Source organism: Canis lupus, chromosome 2 (genome assembly GCF_011100685.1).
Source record: "Canis lupus familiaris isolate Mischka breed German Shepherd chromosome 2, alternate assembly UU_Cfam_GSD_1.0, whole genome shotgun sequence".
Taxonomy (NCBI): domain Eukaryota; kingdom Metazoa; phylum Chordata; class Mammalia; order Carnivora; family Canidae; genus Canis; species Canis lupus.
The window spans coordinates 11184471-11208494 of NC_049223.1; the positions used below are offsets into that span (position 1 = coordinate 11184471).

At 35.6% G+C, this 24024-nt stretch overlaps 1 protein-coding gene and 1 pseudogene across 1 annotated transcript in view; both read right to left on the minus strand.

Annotated features, from left to right (window-relative positions):
* Positions 1-24024, minus strand: part of MALRD1 (MAM and LDL receptor class A domain containing 1) — a 754089-nt gene that overhangs the window by 188153 nt on the left and 541912 nt on the right. Inside the window, 1 exon segment of the mRNA XM_038532060.1 lies at positions 1608-1765. Coding sequence (XP_038387988.1) covers positions 1608-1765 — 158 coding nt within the window.
* Positions 9399-9497, minus strand: LOC119871153 (annotated as a pseudogene).

Sequence of the window (24024 nt, forward strand, 5' to 3'; positions counted from 1 at the left end):
CAAGATATCAAAAATCAAGACTTGAGGACATTTCATTTCCAAGTTTCCATGTCTATAGAAACATGGCTAAAAGCAATGGGTGACTAAAGCAGCAGTCTCAGGATTTCACATATGAATTTGGTATGTGCCTGCGGGTGTGGAAACATTCTGTCTGTAGCACTGACCAACCAGCTGATGAATAGCTAAAAGATAGAAGGATGTTCTTTTTGAATTGAGGAAGCAACATTTTGTGAAAAAGTGACATAAATCTACTTTTCTGTTGAAAGATCTCTAGGCCTTTCCATTGGGATTTGCTTCCATAAGTAACAACCACTGACTTGTGTCCTCTTCAATCACAGAAATCTGTGTTTAAATAACGTATTGTGTAGAAATAATGTATTGTGGAGTCTCCCTAAAGTTAGTGGTTGTAAGTTACCCTGGATAAAATTTTTAAAAATGCTGTATCTAAAAACAATGACAAAAATTCCAAAGTTGTCACATGATCTTCATTTACTCAATTCTCCACTGTTAAAAATGAATCTTTTTCTCTTTTGTTTTTACTGGCTTCTCTTTAGGAAAATAGACATGCATGGAGAATCGTAAAAATTCTCTACTTTCTTTGCATGTTTGTATATTTACTTAAATAGCTCTCTTTTCTATCAGTGGTTAGAACTTTTAAGGCTTTTTTTTTTCCCCCCATACTCCTCCTTAGACTTCCTTGGTGTATACCTTTCAAACCATGCTGGGTAAGGGATGTCAGGTTTTTGAAATCAGATTTTTTTGTTACTTTTGCAATCATGGAAAAGTTACTATGCCACAATGAGTCTCAGTTTTTAAACTGTAAAACTGGGGAAAATATACTACCTCATGAGGTGAATAGGAGAATTAAATTATATGGGGGATACAAAGTTTACAATACTCAGCTTGAAAGATAGGAATCACTTAACAACTATTATTATTTATAAGGGACAATGTTTGAGATAAAGTCAAAGATTCCAGTTGTATTTATTCAGACAACAGGTGGTTGTACAATTACAAAGCATTAACACCAGGTATGGTGTTCTGATATATAATCTTTCAATTAGAATTCAAGATTTCAAAAGTGCTTCAAGCTGACTGAAAAGCCTGATATTTCATACCATGAAAAGTAAAAATGCAGCAACCTGCTTCTTCAAAGATGTTTGCATTTGATGCAGGTTCTCATCTTAATTAGTAAAAAACGGAGCAGGCTTGTTTTTTAGGGTAAGCTGATATATGCTTAAGATCTTAAATTTATTTGCCTTTATCTTGTTTTGGGAAGAAAATTCTTTTTATCATTATCCCTCCCATCACATATCTGCATTTTCCCTAAGTTGTCAGTAGAGGATGCATGGAGAATCTGCCCATACTCTTATCTCTAGATGATCTTTTAAATAGTATGCACCATAATTGAGGTCAGGTGGCAGCCATGAACGAGATAAATCTTGAATGAGATTAAGATGAATGACACTCTGCTGGCCAAAGTCCCACTGTTCCAGAAAGAAATGATAAATTAATGGAATCGACATTGGTGTGATTTTAAAAAAGAATGTTTAAACATATGCTATGAATATTTCAGCAAAACATGAATCTCTGCCTTCCTTTTGTACCTTTAATATCCCCATACTCCTGGGATCAACCGTGTAGAACCAGAACCGAACAGTACATATTCCGAGACTTGCTGGAAAGTACTGGGAAGTAGTGACTCTTGCCGTGTGTCCTTCTTTGGGTCCAGATGAGTTGACATATAGGAAGTGCTGGCCGCTCCCTTGAAACAGATGAATACAACTCTTTCAGTACAATGTTAAGTGTCACAGCATGAGGAAGAATATATTTAAACTATGTGCGAATTTCATGTCGCCCACCCGCACACAATTAAACACAACTCATTTTCTTTCTGTGGAGTCACATATCGATAATGTTTAATTCTTTTGAACCAAAAAGAAGAAAGAAAGAGAAAGAAAGTAGAAAGAAGAAAGAAAGAAAGAAAGAAAGAAAGAAAGAAAGAAAGAAAGAAAGAAGAAGAAAGAAAGAAAGAAAGAAAGAAAGAAAAAAGAAAGAAAGAAAGAAAGAAAGAAAGAAAGAAAGAAAGAAAGAAAGAAAGAAAGAAAGGGAAAGAAAAGGAAAAGGAAGACTGTCACTATGATTCTATGATTTACAAAATTCACCTGGGTATGTGACTTTCCCCTAAAGTGATCAAATATCTGTGCTGAGTCTGAAGGTATATTCCTTTTCTTTTCTAATTTGCACAAACTTCTTCAGTTTCAGGTAAGTAAAATATTTTGTATGCTGTGTAGAGAGCAGAGACACAGGGTTTTGGAGGCCGACTGATAGTATATCTGCTTTGCAGTTGCTCTGATTCCCACACTGACCAGAGCAGTAATAAATGGCAGTCACAGTAAGTGAAATCTAATTCTGAAAGTCACCATGCTTTTTTTTTTTTTTTTTTTTCTGAGCGGTGACTTCTATTCTCCTCAACTGCAGATCTCTCCATTTACACACAAATGGATTTTGTTCTGCAGACATCGTCAAAATTCATCATAGCTACTATCCCCTGCATTGCTTTTACTAGGAAAGAATGAAAAAAATCTGTGTGTATTTTCTAATATATATAAAAATATTTTCTAATTAAAGGTATTCTTTCCCCCCTATGGGAGTTTAGTATTGTTACTGAGACATATGGTTTTAAATCATCAATTGTGAGTCAGTAGCACATGAGGCTTCTTTCATGAAGCTTTCCAATTTAAGAGCTTATTGTCTGGTGAACCTGTGGAATCAGTACACATATTAGTTACCTTTATCCCCTATAGCCACTGAATTCTTCAAAGCAAGGAACACTCATGCATTACTCCCTTGAATAGAGTTAACAGAAGTAGCCAGAGCGAATTACAAAGAACAGTTAGGAGATCCCATTCATGCCGACTAATGACTTTTTGCCTACTCCTGTTCACAAAGAACATTATTTCATCAAATGGGTCATCAATAAATACAGATATGTGGTAAATAAGACAGCCTGGCTGTAGTCCTCAGCAGGCCTAAGTAGAGACAAAATTCTTAAGGGGTTGCTTGTTCTTGTATCCACTTAAATAATAATAATAATGGACTTTATTTTTCAGAGCAATTTTGAGCTTAAAGGAAGTTGAGAGGAATTACAGAGTTCCATATATGCCCTCATCCTCCCCAGCACCTGTGACTTGCTTCTTATTAACACCTTGCATTAGTGCAGTACATTTGTTACAATTAATGAATGAGCCAATGACTGACGCTTTATTATTAACTAAAGTCCATGGTTTACATTAGGGTTTATTCTTCCCCTTGTGCATTCCATGGGCTCTGACAAAGGTATAACGATACGTCCACCACTACAGTCAGGATTGTATAGGATTGTTCTCTGCTCTAAAATCCTCTTTGCTCCACCTCTCCACCTTTTCCTCTCACTCTTGCCCACCAAACATCTGGCAACCATTGATCTTTTTACTACATCCACTGTTTTCTCTTTTCCAGAATTTTTTTCTCTTTTTCAGAGTTAGAATTACATAGTCTGTAGCCTTCCTAGGTTAGCTTCTTCACTTAGCAATACACATTTAAGGCTCTTCTGTATGTTTTTTGTGGCTTGATCGCTCATTTCTTTTTATCACTGAAGAATATTCCTTTGTATAGATGTACCACAGTATGTTTATCCATTCACCTATGAGGTTTCTTGGTTTCTTGGTTTCTTCTAAGTTTGGCAATTATGAATAAAGATCCTATAGCAACAGAGTGCATGCTTCTGTGTAAACATGTTTTCAACTCATATATATATATATATATATATATATATATATATATATATATACACACACACACACCAAGGAACACTATTGTTTTTTTTGTATATTTTTTATTGGAGTTCAATTTGCCAGCATATAACACCCAGTGCTCATCCCATCCAGTGCCCCCCTCAGTGCCTGTCACCCAGTCACCCCAACCCACTGCCCACCTCCCTTTCCACCACCCCTTGTTCATTTCTCAGAATTAGGAGTCTCTCATGTTCTGTCTCCCTCTCTGATATTTCCCACTCATTTTCTCTCCTATTGGATCCTTTGGTATGAGTATGTTTAGTTTTGTGAAAAAACTGCCAACTTGTCTTCCATCAACAAAGGACAGTCCCCATTCTTCTTTATCCTCAACAGCATTCAGTGTTGTCAGTGTTTTAGATTTTAGTTATTATAATAGTTATGCAGTGGTATTTCATTTCAACTCAATGTCATCTCAATTTGCATTTTCCTGATAACATATGATATGGAATATTTTTTATACTTATTTGCCACTTGTGTATGTTCTTCAATAGGTATCTGTTCACATCTTCTGTATGTTTTCTACTTGGGTTGTGTTTTTTAATTAAGTTTTAAGCATTTTTTTTTGTTTGGACACAGATATGCATTTACAAATATTTTCTCCCACTCTGTGGCTTATCTTTCTTTTAGTTTTCTTAATAGTATCCAATGTAGAGTGAAAGTTTTAATTTTAATGAAGTGCAACTCATCAATTTTTTTCATTCACAACTCAAGTTTCTAGTATTGTGTCTGAAAACTCATCACCAAACCCAAAGTTACCTAAATGTTCTCCTGTTTTGCCTTCTAGGAGTTTTATAGTTTTACACTTTACTTTTAGGTCTATAATCCACTTCGAATTAATTTTCATGAGACGTTTGAGCTCTGTGTCTAGATTTTTTTCTCATATGAATATCCATTTGTTGAAAAGATAATCCTTTCTGTGTTGAATTGCCTTTATTCCTTTGTCAAGTATCAGTTGATCTTATTTGTGTCCGTCTATTTCTGAGTTTTCTGTTCTATTCCATTTATCCATTTCTCTATTATTTTATCAATATCACACTGTCTTGGTAACTACAGCTTCATAGTAAGTCTTAAAAAAGATAGTATAATTTCTCCAGCTTTGTTTTTTTATACTTTGTGTTGTATACATTGTGTTGGCTATTTTGGGTCTTTTGCCTCTCTATATAAACTTTAGAATCAGTATCTTACAAAATTATGTGCTAGAACTCTGAATGGAATTACACTTATATATACATCAAATTGGGGAGAATTGACATCTTCAAAATACTGATCCTTCCTGACCACAAACATGGAATATTTCTCTATATATTTAGATCTTTGATTCTTTACCAGTTTGTATTTTTCCTCATGTAGACCTTGTATTTATTTGTTAGATTTATACTTAAGTAGTTCTTTCTCTCTCTGCTATTAATGAAAATGTTATTGTGTCCTAAATTTCAAATTCCAATTTTTCGTTGACTGTATATAATGAAGCAAATGACTTTTATGTATAAACCTTGTGTCTGACGACTGTTATAACTTTAATTCCAAGAGTTTTCATGTTATATCATTGAGATTTCCTATATAGACAATCATGTCATCTGCAAAGCACACAATTTTATTGCTTCCCTCCCAATCTGTTCTGTTTTCCTCTCTTGCTTTACTATATTAGCTATGACTTCCAGGATGATGTTGAATAGGAGTACTGAAAGCAGACAACCTTGCTGTATTCCTGCTAGCTTCTGACAATTATGAATGATGTAAGCTATAGGTTTTCTTTCTTTTTTTTTTTTTTTTGGTATTTCTTTTTATTCTAAAGAATGAAAACCAAATAAGGTTGGTCAAGTAGTGAAATCAAGTACACTTAATTATTGTTTTGTGAGTTTGTATAAGTCATCTAACCTCTCTGGGCCTCAGCTTCTTCCTCTGCAAAATAAAGGAGATCAGATAATTGCATGGTTTCTTTCCACATAATTTGATTCTATTAAGCACTACCATAGTTATAATATTAGCTAGGTGCTATACAATTGTCCTTAATATACTTGAAGATTGTTATTAACTCATGCCTTAGCCTTTGTTATCAATCATAGGAAAGTTTAGGGAGTTTTTGTTTCTACTGTATGTATTCTTAATCTCTGTAATGAGTTTGAGAGTCTCAGATTCTATTTTTCTTTTTTTTTTCTCTAGCTCCTTTATGTGTAAGGTTAGCTTTTGTATTTGAGTTCTTTCCAGTTTTTGAATGGATGCTTGTATTGGGATGTATTTCCCCCTTAGGACTGCTTTTGCTGCATCCCAAAGATTTTGGATGGTTGTATCTTCATTCTCATTAGTTTCCATGAATCTTTTTAAATCTTCCTTAATTTCCTGGTTGACCCTTTCATCTTTTAGCAGGATGGTCCTTAACCTCCACGTGTTTGAGGTCCTTCCAAACTTCTTGTTGTGATTTAGTTCTAATTTCAAAGCATATGGTCTGAGAATATGCAGGGGATGATCCCAATCTTTTGGTATCGGTTCAGACCCGATTTGTGACCCAATATGTGGTCTATTCTGGAGAAAGTTCCATGTGCACTTGAGAAGAATGTGTATTCAGTTGAGTTTGGATGTAAAGTTCTGTAGATATCTGTGAAATCCATCTGGTCCAGTGTATCATTTAAAGCTCCGTTTCTTTGGAGATGTTGTGCTTAGAAGACCTATCGAGTATAGAAAGAGCTAGATTGAAGTCACCAAGTATAAGTGTATTATTATCTAAGTATTTCTTCACTTTGGTTAATAATTGATTTATATATTTGGCAGCTCCCACATTCGGGGCATATATATTGAGGATTGTTAAGTCCTCTTGTTGGATAGATCCTTTAAGTATGATATAGTGTCCCTCTTCATCTCTCACTACAGTCTTCGGGGTAAATTTTAGTTTATCTGATATAAGGATGGCTACCCCTGCTTTCTTTTGAGGACCATTCGAATGGTAAATGGTTCTCCAACCTTTTATTTTCAGGCTGTAGGTGTCCTTCTGTCTAAAATGAGTCTCTTGTAGACAGCAAATAGATGGGTCCTGCTTTTTTATCCAGTCTGAAACCCTGAGCCTTTTGATGGGGTCATTAAGCCCGTTCACATTCAGAGTTACTATTGAGAGATATGAATTTAGTGTCATCATGATAACTATTCAGTCCTTGTTTTTGTGGAATGTTCCACTGAACTTCTTCTTAAAGGGGAATTTTAAGAGTCCCCCTTAAAATTTCTTGCAGAGCTGGTTTGGAGGTCACATATTCTTTTAGTTGCTGCCTGTCTTGGAAGCTCTTTATCTCTCCTTCCATTTTGAATGAGATCCTTGCTGGATAAAGGATTCTTGGTTGCATGTTCTTCTCATTAGGACCCTGAATATATCCTGCCAGCCCTTTCTGGCCTGCCAGGTCTCTGTGGAGAGGTGTGCTGTTACCCTAATACTCCTCCCCATAAAAGTCAGGGATTTCTTGTCTCTTGCTGCTTTAAGGATCTTCTCTTTATCTTTGGAATTTGCAAGCTTCACTATTAAATGTCGAGGTGTTGAACGGTTTTTATTGATTTTAGGGGGGGGATCTCTCTATTTCCTGGATCTGAATGCCTGTTTCCCTTCCCAGATTAGGAAAGTTTTCAGCTAGAATTTGTTCAAATACATATTCTGGCCCTCTGTCCCTTTGGGCACCCTCGGGAACACCAATTAAACGTAGGTTTTTCTTCCTCAGGCTGTCGTTTATTTCCCTTAATCTATCTTCGTGGTCTTTTCATTGTTTGTCTCTTTTTTCCTCAGTTTCCCTCTTTGCTATCAACTTGTCTTCTATGTCACTCACTCCTTCTTCCACCTCGTTAACCCTCGTCGTTAGGACTTCTAGTTTGGATTGCATCTCATTCAATTGATTTTTAATTTCTACCTGATTAGCTCTAAATTCTGCAGTCATGAAGTCTCTTGAGTCCTTTATGCTTTTTTCTAGAGCCACCAGTAGCTGTATAATAGTGCTTCTGAATTGGCTTTCTGACATTGAATTGTAATCCAGATTTTGTAACTCTGTGGGAGAGAGGACTGTTTCTGATTCTTTCTTTTGAGGTGAGGTTTTCCTTCTAGTCATTTTGCTCAGTGCAGAGTGGCCAAAAGCAAGTTGTATTGGGAAAAGGAGAAAAAGAGAGGAGAGAAAGAAGGAAAGAAAAGAGAAAGAGAAAAAAAAGGAAGAAAAAAACGAAAAAAAAAGAAGAAAAAGAGAAAAAGAAAGAAAGGAGAAAAAAGGGGGGTAGGGGAAGGAAACAAATCAAAAAGCAAAACAAAACAAAACAAAAGAACCACGGGGGAGTATCTTCTGATTCTGTGTACTTTAAGTCCCTTGACTTCCCCTGGAACTTGTCCGTCTAGGTGGTCTTCTGGGGGAGGGGCCTGTTGTGCTGATTTTCAGGTGTTAGCAGTTGGGGGAGCTGCTGTGCCCCCGCCTGGTGCAGGGCTCAGTGGGGGTTGTTTACCCTGTGAGGCCCCAGGAGCAACAGCCCTAGTGGCGGGGCAGCTCTGGAAACCTGGATTCAGCTCCGGCAGGAGCTCCGTCTGCAGGGCCTGGAGGCTCCGGGACGGGGCCGCTGATCTGCTCAGCTCGGGGCAGGAGCGTCCTTGCTGTCCTGGGCCCTCCCGGCCTCTGCCTGTCCCGGGGGAGGCGGGATCCTGGGCTGTGTCCCAGCGCCCTGTGCTCCGGGGCCTGCGCTGTTGGATTCGTGCTCCCGCCCCGCAGCCCCCTCCGCGGAGCCGCCGCCCGAGCCCCACCGAGCTGCTCCTGGAACCGCGCAGCCCCCTCCGCGGAGCCTCTTCCTCTGCCCGAGCCTCTCCGAGCTCCCGCCCCGCAGCCCCCTCCGCGGAGCCGCCCCCGAGCCCCTCCGAGCTGCTCCGGGTCCCGCCGTGCGCGCTGCAGCCCTTAGGGAGCTCGGGGCACTCTCCCGGGGCGCAGGTGTCTGTTAGTGTCCCCGGAGCCCGAGGGCATCCTCGCCCTCCTGGGTCCTGCTCCACCTCCCCGCGAGCCCCTTTCCCCCGGGAAGGTCGGTGCAGCTCCTGCTCCTCCGGGACGGGGCTCTCCTGTCCTGGGGACACTCGCCCCGGCCTCAGCCCGGCTCCTCGCGGGGCCCCTCCCCCTTGGAGGCCTTTGTTCCTTTACTTCTTTTTCCCCGTCTTCCTACCTTGATAGAAGCGCGAACTCTTCTCACTGTAGCATTCCAGCTGGTCTCTCTTTAATTCTCAGGCCGAATTCATAGATTTTCAGGATAATTTGAAGGTTTTCTAGGTAATTTGGTGGAGACAGGTGATTTGGGGACCCTACTCTTCCACCATCTTGCCCCTCCCCCCAGCTATAGGTTCTCTGAAGATATTTTTTACAGCTTTATTGAAGCATAATTGACAAATACAATTGAAATATATTTAAAGTGTACAACATGATGATTTGATATTTGTATACATTGTGAAAGGATGCCCACAACTTAATCTATCCAACACCACACATTTACTTTGTGTATGAGAATTGCTTAAAATCTACTCTCATAGCAAATTTCAAATATATAATTTAGTATTAACTATATAACCATAAAAATATGGAATCTATCACAAATTCATGTGTCATCGTTATGTAGGGGCCATGCTAATCTTATGTTTATCATTTCAATTTTAGTATGTGCTGCGGAAGCAAGATATTCTTTATCAAGTTAGGGATATTCACCTCAATTCTTAGTTTACTGAGCTATTTTATCACAAATGGAGGTTATATTTTGTCAAATGCTTTTTCTGCATCTATTGACATGATCATTTAATTTTTCTGATTTACTCTGCTGATGTGATGGATTGCACTAATTGAATTTCAAATGTAAAACCAGTCTGACATACTTGAATAATTCCCACTTGGTTGTGCTGCATATATATATATATATATACACACACACATTATATATATACATATATATATAATGTTTCCGTGAGATTAGAGATTAGATTTGCTAATTTGTTGAGAGTTTTTGATGAGAGATACTGATTTGTAGTTCTCCTTTCTTGTGTTGTCTTTGTTTTTTATTTGAAATGCTGGTCTCATTGAACATGGTAGGAAATGTTCTTTTTCCTTGTCTTTTCTGGAACATATATAACTGGTATAATTTTTTTCCTTTGGGAGAATTCACCAGTGAATCCATCTAAGTCTAGCGCTTTCTGATTTGGAAGATTTTTAATTACATATGCATTTTTTAAAAAAGATTTATTAGGGAGAGAGCACATGAGGATGTGAAGCAGGGTTCCATCCCACAGCCCTGAAATAAAAACTTGAGCCACAATCAAGAGTTAGACGCTTAACTGACTGAGCCACCCAGGTGCCTTTGTAAGCAATTTCTTTGATACAGATATATGTAGATGATCTATTTCTCATGTGAGTTTGGTGGATTGTGTCTTTGAAGGAATTGCCTTACTTAGGTTATCAGATTTGGGGCATTTAATCGTATATAATACTTCTATTATCCTTTTAGTGTTCATGAATAAATAACGATGATTCCCTTTTTATTTCTGATAATTTGCAATTTGTATTTCATTTTAGGTTTGTATGTCCAAAAGGTCTTCAATTTTATTAATCTTTTCAAAAAACTAGGTTTTAGTTTTGATTTTCCCTTTATTTTTTTTGTAATTTCAGGTTCTTATTTAAATTCCGGTTGGTTAATATTTAGTGTAATAGTTTCAGGAGTAGAATTTAATGATTCATCACTTACATATAATGTCCAGTACTCATCACAGGTGCCCTCCTTAATACCTATCCCGCAATTACTTCATCCCCCCACTAACCTTCACTCCAGCAACACTCAGTTTGTTCTCTATAGTTAAGAGTCTCTTCTGGTTTGCCTTCCTCTCTCTTTCCTCTCCCTATGCTCATCTACTTTGTTTGTTTCTTAAATTCTACATATGAATGAAGTCATATAGAATTTTCTTTCTCTGGCTTATTTTGCTTAGAATAATACACTCTACCTCCATCCATATCATTGCAAATGGCAAAATTTCATTATTTTTTGTGGCTAAGTCATATTCCATTGTGTGTGAATATATAATCTTTTTAAAAAATATTTTATTTATTTATTCATGAGAGACACAGAGAGAGGCAGATACTTAGGCAGAGGGAAAAGCAGGCTCTATGCAGGAAGCCTGATGTGTGGCCCTGGGATCACGCCCTGAGCCAAAGGCAGAAGCTCAACCACTGAGCCACCCAGGTGTCCCTATATCTTCTTTACCCATTCATTAGTTGATGGATATTTGGGCTTTTTCCATAGTCTGGGTATTCTTGATAATGCTGCTATAAACATCAGAGTTCATGTGTCCCTTTGAATCTTTATTTATTTGAGAGAGAGAGAGAGAGCGAGAGAGAGCATCCCTGATCATAAGAAGGGGGAAGGGAAGAGGGAGAGGGTGAAAGAGAATCTCAAACAAACTCCCTGCTGAGCACAGAGTCAATGTGAGGCATAATCCTGAGATCTGAGGACCCTGAGATCATGACCTGAGCCAACGTCAAGAACCAGATGCTCAACCAGCTGAGCCACCCAGGAGCCCCACTTCAAATCTGTATTTTTCTATCCTTTGGGTAAATGCCTAGTACTGTAATTGCTAGATTGTAGGGTAGTTCTGTTTTTAACTTTCTGAGGAACCTCCATACTGTTTCCCAGAGTGGCTGAACCAGTTTGCATTCCCACCAACAGTGTAAGTTCCCCTTTCTCCATATCCTCACCAACATCTGTTGTTTTCTGTGTTGTTAATTTTACCCATTCTGACAGGTGTGAGGCAATATCTGAATTGTAGTTTTGATTTGTATTTCCCTGATGATGAATAATGTCGAGGATCTTTTCATGTATCTGTTGGCCACCTGGATGTCTTCTTTGGAGAATGTCTATTCATGTCTCCTGTACATTTCTTAAGTGGGTTGTTTTAAGATTTCCTGATTTCAGTTTTAAAATTACTCTTCCTAGTTTCCTAAGCTGCAGGTTACTGATTTTAGATCTTTCTTCTAATACATACATCTGATGCTAAAAATTTCCCTCTATATACCATTTCACTAAATTTCACACATTTTTATTAGTTGTATTTGCTTTTTCATTTAATTCAAAATATTTCAAAATTTCTCTTGAGATATTTTTCTTTGATCAATATGTTATTTAGAAGTCTATTTGGTTTTTTTTGTTTGGTTATTTGTTATTTTTTTGAAGTCTATTTGTTTAATCTTTAAGTACTATGGAATTTTCTGGTTGTATTTCTGTTACTGATTTCTACCTTAATTCTGCTGTGGTCTGAGAGCACACATTGTAGGATTTCCTTTAATTTTGTTAAGATGTGGTTTATGAATCAAATGTGGGCTGTCTTGGTAAATGCTTCATGTGAGGTTATGAGGAATATATATTCTACTGTTGAAGTATTCTACAGACATCAATTATGTCCAGTTAATTAATGACACTGTTCCCTTTAAGTATGTCCTTATTGATTTCTGCCTGCCCTATCACTGACAGAGGGGTGTTAAAGTCTCCAGCTATACTAGGGATTCATCTATTTCTCCTTGCAACACTATTTAGGCTTGCTTTGCGTATTTTGATGTTCTGATGTTAAGTACTTAACATGCTGAGGGATGTTTTGTCTTCTTAGTGTAATGACCTTTTTATCATTTTATAATCCTTCTCTTTATCCCAGAATGTTCTCTTTCCTCTGAAATCTTATTTGTCTGAGATTAAAGTAGCCACTGCTGGTTTCTTTTGATTAATGTTAACATCGTATATTTTTCTCCATTCTTTCATTTTTTCCCCATTTATCCACTCTATGTATTTATACTGGAAATGGGTTTCTTACTGACAATATACGATTCTTTTGTTTTGCTTTAATTTTCTCTTAGTCTTTTAGTTGGTGAACATAGACTAGCAACATTTAAGGTGATTATTGAGATAGGTGGATTAACGTTTACCTTGTTTGTTATTATTTGCTATTCACTGGTATTGTTCTTTCTTGGTTTCTCTTTTTTTTCTTTCACTTTTTCAGTCTTCTCTGACCTTAATTGAGCATTTCATACGATTTCATTTTGTATCATCACTTAGGATTCCAATATTTTATATATATATATATATTTAAAACGTTTTCAAAAAAAAAAAATAAATAAAAAAAAAAATAAAACGTTTTCTAGTATTTGACAATGAATTTGCAATATACATTCCACTAACCCAATTACTCTTTAAGATGTCATTATATCACTTCATGAATAGTGTAAGAAACATACCAGAGTATTCCCAGTAATCTCTCTCATCCCTTATCTCTTAGGTCAGCTTTTTTTCTTTCTTTCTTTCTTTCTTTCTTTCTTTCTTTCTTTCTTTCTTTCTTTCTTCTTTCTTTCTTTCTTCTTCTTTCTTTCTTTCTTTCTTTCTTCTTTTTCTTTCTTTCTTTCTTTCTTTCTTTCTTTCTTTCTTTCTTTCTTTCTTTCTTGTTTTTTCAGGTTAGGTTCTAGTAAAATAGTTTCTCTTGAGGGTGGGCTTTGTTATAAAAAACAGAAAGCTCTGGGAAATTTTCAGAATGGCTATTTTTCCCCTCTACTTCCTGAAAGCAGAAAGTTTTCTTTGGTCTTCACTGTCAGAAACTAATAGGGCTTCAAGTTAAAACTTACAAAAGTGCGTGGGCTTCCTAATGCTGATTCCCCCGGACTATCTCTCCAACTTGTTCACATTGAGCCTAGAGCAATTCATCAATAATAGTATTGGATTTCCTCCCCTGTACTGACTTCTGCAGAAACTTCTGCTTATGGGTATCTGCTCCAGTAAGTTGTGATTCTCAGTTTCCACCTGCTTGTCTCCAGTCTGGGAGCTGTGGTTTGCCTTGGAACCTCAATTCTCTTAATAAATCTAAAAAGAGTTGTTGATTTTTAGTTTGTTCAGCTTTTTATTTTTTCCTATTATGAGGAAAGAAATAATGACTTCCAAGTTCCTTACATGCTAGACCAGATACTGGAAGTGACTTGCATCTATTTTTTTTTAAGATTATTTGAGAGAGAGTGCATGTGCAAGTGTGCATGCAAGTGAGTGGAGGGAAGGGCAGAGGGAAAGAATCTTCAAGCAGGCTCCCCACCAAGCACAGAGTCCAATGTAGGGCTAGATCTCACAACTCTGAGATCACAACCTGAGCAGAAAACCCAAGAGTCCCACGCTTAACTAACTGAGCCACCCAAGCGCTCCTATATTTTTTAAAATTCTTTACTGAAAATATTTATCTTCATTCAGAACATTTTATAAAGTCTGGCAAATTAAAAAAGAAATCTTAATCAAGAAAAATAACCAAGGAATATGCCATATGAGTGACTGGTGCAAGATTTTCCTCAGTATAAAATAGTGGAAACTACTTGAAAAATTTCCTGGCTTTCACCAGTGGACTGTCTTCTATACTCACCGTTTTATAAATACATGACTAGCAAATATTGGATTAGGAAAATTATACCAAATATTTTAATTCAGCCACAGAAAAGTTTTCTTTCATATTTCTTTGCAAGGATGTCATATATTTATTTTCTTATTTGGAAAATGAAGACATTCATGTGGCATGTGCAGCCAAGATACACCTAGACTCCCTCAGTCAAATCTACTAAAAACTGTGGCTTATTCATTAAGAATACACATTCTTTAAATCTATGCTATCTTTGATTATAGAAGAACATCTAGGTGTATCCTCATTTTATTGCCTTTCACACCCGTAAGCGCACTTAGAGTACAATATCAGACAAACTTTACAGTGTTATCCTGAATAAAAGAAATGTAGCATAATCCAAATGAACTATAATAATAACTTATATAGTTAAGATGAAAGCATGGACTCTAGTCAGACTAGAGTGGATATGAAGAAATAGCCCTGACCTAGTTCCAAATAAGGTAAATTAATACTAAGTATGTTTGTGTAAAACTACTCTATATTTCATGGTTCAGCTCTTAAATAGTATGACATATATAATGGGAACTAATATACCTCTATCTCAAAAACAAATCATGTTTAAACCATACTTTCCTGCTTACCTGATATTGAAAGTCAAACATTTAGAGAAGAAGAAATAGAAGTAATTGTGTCTACTGGCACAAATTAATCCATTTTAAAAATTAAGAATTCTGATTTAAAACCTTGTATTTTGGTAAATTTATTCTTCTAACTACATAAATACATTAACCTTTCACTAATTCAGAAGTTTGTTTTGAATAATTTTAATCATGTGATACATATTTTTAAAAGTTAGATTTTAAGTTTGCATAGCAATCTGAGTGCAGGTTAACCGAATTCTCCATCCTTAGTCATTGCCAATTGGCTCTTCGTGGAACTCCACTCACAGCATTCTCAGTATCTTAATAATTTTTCTCATCGCACCCCAGGTGGGAAGCAACATTTTGGTTTTGTTAATTAAGTCCTTAACAACTTAATGCTTATTAATATTCTAACAACAACATGGGTATTCAAAAAAGTAATACACACAAATTGAAAAATATCATTCTAAATAACCACAATTACTTTCCACTGAAGAGTGTACTCATTAGGCACTTCTTGAACTCTCTAACATTGAAATTACATTGACCATCACCATCATCATTTCCTATTTCACTTTTTTTTCCCCCAGTATTTACTTTTATCATAGCAACTACCATAAACCAGCTTAGCAAAGAGATGACAATCTTTGAAAGGAATGTAGAACAATATAATATTTGCATTTTAGGGCTATATTATGAAACTTAATGTAAAAAAATATGTAATTCACTGGGGATGATAATAATCCAGCATGTTTCACTGAAGCATATTTATTTAAGTATAAGACAATGCTATGTAAAATTCAGCATCAAAGACAACATTTCCAATCATTAGGGGACTCTGAGTGAGTTTTCAAAGTGTACCCCATCTAGCCTCTCCTAATTTGCATATTCAATTTGGTCTTACAACATCCTGCAGTGAAACACCAAAGTCAGAAAGTCAGTTTCTGGCTGATGTATTAATGCATGCAAATGTGAACTTTTATCCATTTTAAGATTTAAGAATACAAAACTATGCCTGGAAATTTAGAAGCAACATTGCAAATTTGGTCTCTGGGGATTTTAAATTCTAGAACACTAGTGTATCCAAGCCTGACTTTGAAAGGGGACTAGACTTGTTGCAATGCTAAATTTTTTCCCGAGACTCACAAAGGTGAAAAGTTGCTTAGCCTCTTGAAATTATTAATAGAAATATATGAATTATCTGGGAACTATGTACTGTATCACAAAGTTATAAAACCTTACATTGAATTATATTTTCAGAAATAGACTCATTCTTTATCTAGAAAGCTCAGACGAGACCTACTTTCAAAAGTTTGTAAACTTTCAGTCGCTTCATTGAGAACTACCTATTTATATCTAGCAAAACCTTGGGGAAGGTCAATCTAGCTTCCCACACAAAGTTCAGAATTTGTCAAAGCAGATAATAAAGCTTAAAAATCTCAACTGCCACAACATATTTAGAATTTAATGGTAAATCATTGAACCAGTTGACTTTGTTTATATGTGGCTCTGGAATGATCAACCACCTTCATTTCCAATTCTACATTTATTTTCCTCGACACTTCCTTTTCCCAACGTTCATGGGACAGACTTTCACAGAAGCAGAATTTTTTGATTGTTGGTTTGATTTTAGACTGCTTTATAGTTTTCTGTTGGCCATTTTAAAAGTTACTTAATTTTCATATATTACATCAGAATGTACACAGTTAGGTTTGTAAAACTTTAACATGGCCAGATGTAGTACTGTGGAATGTGAGCATTTACTAAATATGTCTGAATGTTACTTCTCCCTCCACCTCCTGATATTTTCTGTACATTTCAATGTAATACTTCAATTTTACTTATACAGGTTTTAGGATTACAAGTTCTTAAGCTTCCTAAAGAACAAATTTTATATGTCATATCTTAATTAGCTAAAATCAGGCACTGGATAGAAGTTTCTCATCAATATTCACTTTTTACCTTAAAAGCTCTTTAAGAATTACACACATTTTCAAAAACTGGGGCCACTTAGTGTCAAATAGTGTACATTCAGCATCCTTTTGTTCAGATCACCATTGTTATTTGACAGGAGAGAGCCAAAAGATATCAGCCACATTCAGAATCCATCAGTGTGCTTAGTGGACATTCTTTTTCACTTTGGCGTTAGCATGCAGTAAAGACTCTAATTTGTCTTTTGGATGTTATTAGCTACAATCTTGAGTTTTTGAAAATGTTTGAGTCATTATGCCATAAGGTAATAAATTTGACATTTCTTTTAAAAAAAGACTGTTAATACTTTCAAAAGAAAGCTATATTTTTTTCAGCTCCAGTGCCCTCAGAAGAATCATACTCACTTATACGAGGGTCAAATCATAAAACACAATTTCCCACTTCAAATGATCTGAATTCACTTCCTTTTTAAATTGTAAGCAGTTTTAGTCTTTTTTTTTATTGTTCATAAAATAAAGCTGCCTAATGTTTTTTTTTTTTTTTTTTTTTTTTTTAATGTGATACGGTATGCCTCTCTTCTAAAATAACAAATGCTCCCTGTTCAGCGTTAGACTTACTTAGTTTGGTTCCACATCCTCTGTAATTTCTGCCTGTCCCTCACCCTACAACAGAAGGGGGGTACAATGATTATCAGCTGAAATGCCTCAATCTCTTTTTGTCTGCAAGTTTTAAAGGCCATGAAATGTAAACATGCTCAGAGGGAGAACGAAGGTTTTCCTTTGGTTGTCAAAATGGCAACCACAGATACAGTGCCTCTGAAGTCAAATGAAATGTTTTCATGGCATTTGATGAAAATGTCTGTCATTACATCACTTCTATTTGCTTGTTGAAAGGCTGTCCAATGAATTGATCTGGCATTTCTTTATTTCTATCTACCTTTTCCAAAAGTTTATTCCTCAGGCATTACTCTTCATTGATAATAATTATTACCTGTTTAAAAAAAAAAAAAAAACTTCTCAACAGCATGTCTCAACTTAGCTCTATGTACTATTACCAAATTTTGGTGCTATAAACTGTTTCCCTCAGTAATCATTCATCTGGTATAAAAATGTAGCTTATAGTTGAGACATGCCAAAACGGGGTATGTTCATCTTATTTTGAAAGCTTTTAATTTGCTTATTAGAAAGTATACCTCAATCACATGAAGGTACCGTATGAATGGAATTGGTTGGCACTTCCTATAAGTGTAGCTAGAGACACGGATTCTGAATCTCTTAATCTTCATAATGGAGGAATCCTGAAGAACCTCTTTACGTGTTATTGTTGATGCCTTGAGAAACATGCATTTGCTTAATAGCACTTGTGTAACTTGATTTTATTTGCCAAACTGGGATCAAAAAGAAAACTAGCTGGGGATCCCTGGGTGGCTCAGTGGTTTAGTGCCTGCCTTTGGCCCAGGGTGTGATCTTGGAGTCTCAGGATCAAGTCCCACATCAGGCTCTCTACATGGAGTCTGCTTCTCCCTCTGCCTATGTCTCTGCCTCTTTCTCTCTCTGTGTCTCTCATGAATAAATAAATAAAATCTAAAAAAAAAAAAAATAAGTAAAAAGAAAAAGAAAACTAGTCATGTAGGAAGGGAGAACTAATAAAGTATATACCTTTTAGGTAATTGATAAATGGTATGAACTTTAACTTTGTTTAGATTTCAGAGCCATTTTACCTGAAAGAGTGCGGAAAGCATATAAGAACAGAGAATATTTATTTTCATTGAAACAGAAACTAGTATTATTAGGTTATTTTAATGAATATGTAATGAGCAGAAACCTTCAGCATGGTGGACCAATGGTGAAGCCTGCAGGCACTTTAGCTGTAGGCTTCCATTCAAATCCTGACTTTACTACTTATTAGGTATGTGACCTTGAGTAACTTATGTAAATTCTTGAGGATTTAGAAGCAAGAAGAGATAGTTATTGTAGGTACTTTACCTCATGGGGTTGTGGTAAAGATGAAAGGATACACTACTTATAAAGTGCTTAGAACAAAGTTGCAAATTAGTGCTACTCTCCTGGGAAATTTAGAAAATAGATATAAAGATAATTCTAGTAGTAGAAAAAGACAATCAATCACAAGTTACTGATTGGATAAGTACCACAGAAAAGGCACCATGTCTTGCATTTGGATATTAAGACAATGGACAAGTTAGCTAGGAAAATATGAAACATGTCCCAAAGAAGCTAACAGTAAGTCTAGCTAATAAAAGCCAGTAGCATATACTATTTGGAAGACACATTCTGGGTCAGACTATCTGGGTTCAAATCCAAACCCAGGTACTTGCAAGCTTTGTGACTTTGGGAAGATCACTGAATCCCCACTGTGTCTCATATCCATCATCTATCAGATGGTGATAATAATAACAACATACAGCTCTTGAAGATTATTGTGAGCCTGTAACACCAGATATTGACGTAGGTTGTAAATGTCATGTAGTTCAACTGATAAAAGACGGCTTAAATTGGGTGACTAAGAAAAGAACTTATAAAAGATATGTCATTATATTAAGATGTTAAAGAATATAATGGAGATGGTAATAGGCAAAGAAAGTCATGTAGAGTGGCAAAAATTCATTCTTAAAAAAATCAGTAAGAGAATCCTCTAGGTTTCCAGTTTAGCATGAAAGAAGCTTAGAAGCACAGTCTCATCTTTACAACAACAAAAAAGCCAGACAAACTAATAGTTAAAATTCTTCCTATATCTATCAGAGAATTAGAGTAGGCATCACAGGGAAGGAAAACCAGGGGAGATAGGAAGGCAGGTACAGAGAATCACAATTGATTGGAGCAAAACCACAGAAGCTGGAACCACTGAAGAAGCCAGCACTGGGTGAGGAAAACATAAATTGGAATTAACAAATTGCTAGGGGCTCAGCATGGAAAAGCTTGAGAGAAATGAACTCTAGGGATACAAGTGTTAAGGGTATCACCAAAGTCTTCTCTCCAGAAGCCTTACCCAGTTCCCAAAGTGAAAACTGGAAGATAATCCCCTCTGTTTCTTTCCAGGACATATGAAAAGTAGCCATTTTGAAGTACACTTATTTTTCTTAGGAAGGTCTAGACTTCCTATCTTATCTAAGGGGAGGGAGAACTGAGAAGCACTTGTCAAGGTCACAGTAAAAGACCACAAGCTCCCTGAAAGACTGTGATACAACACAGAATAGTGGAAGGGCCCCATTCCTCTGACTTTACCACTCAATACCTTTACACCTTAACTCCACCTTGACACCACATCAGTAGGCTACTATATACTAGCAGAGGGCTGCAACTGAAAGGACTCCATCTCTCAGACCTTATTTAAGAAGTCCTAAGGAAACCAAAATACAACAAGAGAGAAGCCAGAGGAATTAGGATGCCAGAGGAAGTTACACCTTCAGACTCCTATAGCTACAGCCTATAGTAAATAGTAAACATGGCCTTACTTCCTGCCAGATCAACAGAAAACTTCACACACAAGGCCTGTTTACCTTGGTTCCTTTTACCTGGTACATCATATCCACTATCAACAAAAAAATTACAAGTCATCCTATAACAATGATACAACCAAAAGTTGACATTTATAATGCCCAGAGCATATTTGAGGAACAAGAACACAGAGTTTATAGGAGAATTAAAATCAGAAATGCAATTTGGGGAAGAACACAGAAAGTCCTTAATGCTACCCTAATAGTCAATGAAGAGCGTCTGATGATTTGCAGGATTAGGAGTCACCATTTAGGAGTATTAATGCTGCATCAGTGAGGAGAGTAGCCTCGTTTAGGAGAATATTTGCATTGGAGATGAATTTCCTTGACATTTGCAATAGCCCAAGAGTGACTTAAGATGACAGAAGTGAAAATGCAAAGAAGTGAAAACACGTAAGTTGAGAATGAAAAGCTGAATGAATTGGAAATTGAGAAAGAATTGTGTTAAACAATAATAATGTCAATGACAGAAATATTAGGAGCAGCAGGAGATTCTTTCTGAAAGGAAGGTAAGTCTGAGTGTCAATATGTGACTTGAAGACATTGAAAATTATGCAGCTGACAACTGACAATGTGAAAGTACAACATGGAAATAAAGACTAAAACATTAAGAAATTAGTAAATTTTGAACATTAGAAAGAATGAAAACTGAGCAAGCAAAAAATATAGGAAGAGATATAAAAAAGTGAAAGTCAGAATACTGGGTAAGACTTACATTGAGGTTTTAGAAGGAAGAAGAAAAAGATCAAAGATAAGTATAACATTAGGAGATATATACCACTGTCTACTGCAGATGAAAACTCTAAGAAAGTGTGCATTGATCAGTAGCAGTGTCGAGTGAAACATAAGAAGAAACAGAATAACACAAGAATTATGAAATCATAAAGTCTTCAAATGAGCTAGTACATAAACTCCATGAGAGCTGGGACTATGTTTGGTAAATGTGTTTAGATCAGTAACCAAGAGTTGGTGGCCAAAAATTATTTGCTGAGGAAATGATATTTTTGCAGAACACAAATTGTAGGGAACCAAAGAAGTGCGTATTGTTTGGTAGAGAATACACATACTTTTTGTATTCTCTATATCTTTGAGATAAAAGAAAAAGACAACAGTACTTAAGAGGTGAAGTTGGGGTTAGATATTTTTGGGGGGAGTGAGAAAACTGTAATGCTTGAAGGCAAAAAGTATGATACACTAATAGGCAGTTTAAGGACACTTAGAAAAAGAGTAAATACAAAAAGAAAAGTTTTTGAGAAGATATAGGAATAAGTTTAATGGTTCATTATTTTACTGAGAAATAAAATATATAATAAATGTGAACTTGGTAAATTCTTTTTAGAGAAACTATAATACCTGAATACTTATAAAATGATGAACTAATTAACCTGAAAATTATGGAACAAAGTATTATCATATTTGAGCAATAATGCCAAAAACATTTGAACATTAGAAAGAATAAAAACTGAGCAAGCAAAAAATATAGGAAGAGATATAAAAAAGTGAAAGTCAGAATACTGGGTAAGACTTTATTTATGGACATGAAAATTGCTGATATCATAAGAAGACTGTGTATTACTATTTAATGTATGTACTTTGTTAATATGCATAATGAAATATTCTGGAGATAATATATTGGATTAAATTATTATGATTGCAACACTTTGTAAGTACCTTCCACTTAAAATAGATTGGAAGCTGCACAGATTGTCTTTGGAGGTTCTAGCTGGAAGTGTGTAAATTCATCGTCAAAGACATCCAGAGATGAACACTTTCCAGCATTTCTTTAGTTGATTCCAGTGTTTTATTTACTTTGTAGTCAAGAAAGCCTTCACTATGTGTGCAGTATAATATAGAACAGGGCTCTCCCATGGAAACATACTGTGAGCCACATATATAGTCTTAGAATTTTTAGTAGTCACAATTAAAAGAGTAAAAAGAAATAAATGAATTTTTAGTAATATATTTTATTTAATCCAATATATCCAGTGTTATTTCAATATATAATCAATATACGGATAAATGTTAATATATTTTTTTTATATTGTGGTTGGCTTTTTTTTGTACTACATCTTTGAAGTCCAATGTGTTGTACTCTTATAGCACATCTCAGTTTGTACCAGCTACAGTTCAAGAGCTCATTAGTTTGTGTGGCTAGTGGCTGTTATGTTAGACAGTGGAGGCTATAGAACAAAGTCTTTTGAATCAGATTTTCGTATTCAAATCCTACTCAGTCATGCCCATGACTTGATCGAATTTTTTAACCTAAGAATTTAGTATCTTCCATGTCACAATGTTTTAAAAGGTTAGATGAGACAACATGTATATCTCCTTGTACACTGCCTGACTCTTAGAAAACATTTAACTGATATTAATTCCCTTTCTCTAGATCCCTCTGAAATTTCTGTCTGGAAAAAAAAAATATTTTGTTTGGATTTGAGTGAATGGATAAGAAGAGGAACTATTCAACATCCATTCAACCCTTCATAAAACTGAAAACAAGTAATGCAAGACCCCTCCTTCCAGCGGCTAAACATGAAAATTTCCTTAACTTACCTCCTTTCTGTACCCCCCATAACTTCTAAGCCACCCCTCATTGGCCCTGGCTCCTGATTGTTCCTTCTTTTACTGCTCTACTTTTTCCTTTTTCCTCCTTGGCACTTACTAATTTCCAACAAACTATACATTTTTTTGGTTTTAATTTATAATACTTGATACTGATTTTCTATCCTTCTCTGCTACAATGTTAGCCATGAGATGGCGGATATCCTTCTCTGATTTGATCTACATGTGTTCTAAGTACCTAAAGTAGTAGCTGGCAAAAATTAACTCTATAATTATTTGTTAAATGAATGAATGGAGAAAAAAACATTTTTTCATCATGCCAATTCATATCATTTTACCTTCCATTTCATCACATAGATCTTTAAAGTGGTGGCTGAAGCATCACACAAATCATGTTTCCTCTTAATACTCTTCTCAGTCTTTATTGTGATTAGTATTATTATGGTACATTAGGAATTAACTCCCCTTAGTGTAACCAAAAATATACAACTTTAAATAGAAATCTATTCGGAACTGGTATCATAATAAATTCTAGCATATTATTAAATGATTAGATAAAATAAAAGACAGATTTACAAATTAAATCCTTTGATATATCTCAGTGGCATTTGAATATCTAGAGAAGATATTATTTTTATTATTATCATTTTTGAATCTTTACTTCTCCCTGTTGACAATTCTCTTGGTGTTTTCTGACTACCCAGTTCTTATTGAGGGAATAATTTTTAAAACATCTCTCTGGTAAGTTTCACATTTATACCAAAGTAGAAAGAATAGTATAATGAACTTGCACCTACCTAAGAGCCAGCTTCAACAATTTCAACCCATGGTCAATTTTGTTTCTCCTGTATTACCACCTACATCCTTAACAACACTAATTTGAAAGTAATCCAGATATCAAATTACATCTACTTTCACCACATCAGTATATGTTTCTATAAGACTAGGATTAAATTTTTCATAACTAGCATTTCATACTTAAAAATAACCATATTTCCATATTTTAATTAAATTTTTGGTCAACAGGACAACATATTTTATATTAAGTTATATCAATATAGATACACTTGTTGGGATATTACAAAGATATTATATAGATGTCCCTATATTTTTTTATCATTCTGCATATAAAAATGGTTATAGTCATATAAAGTG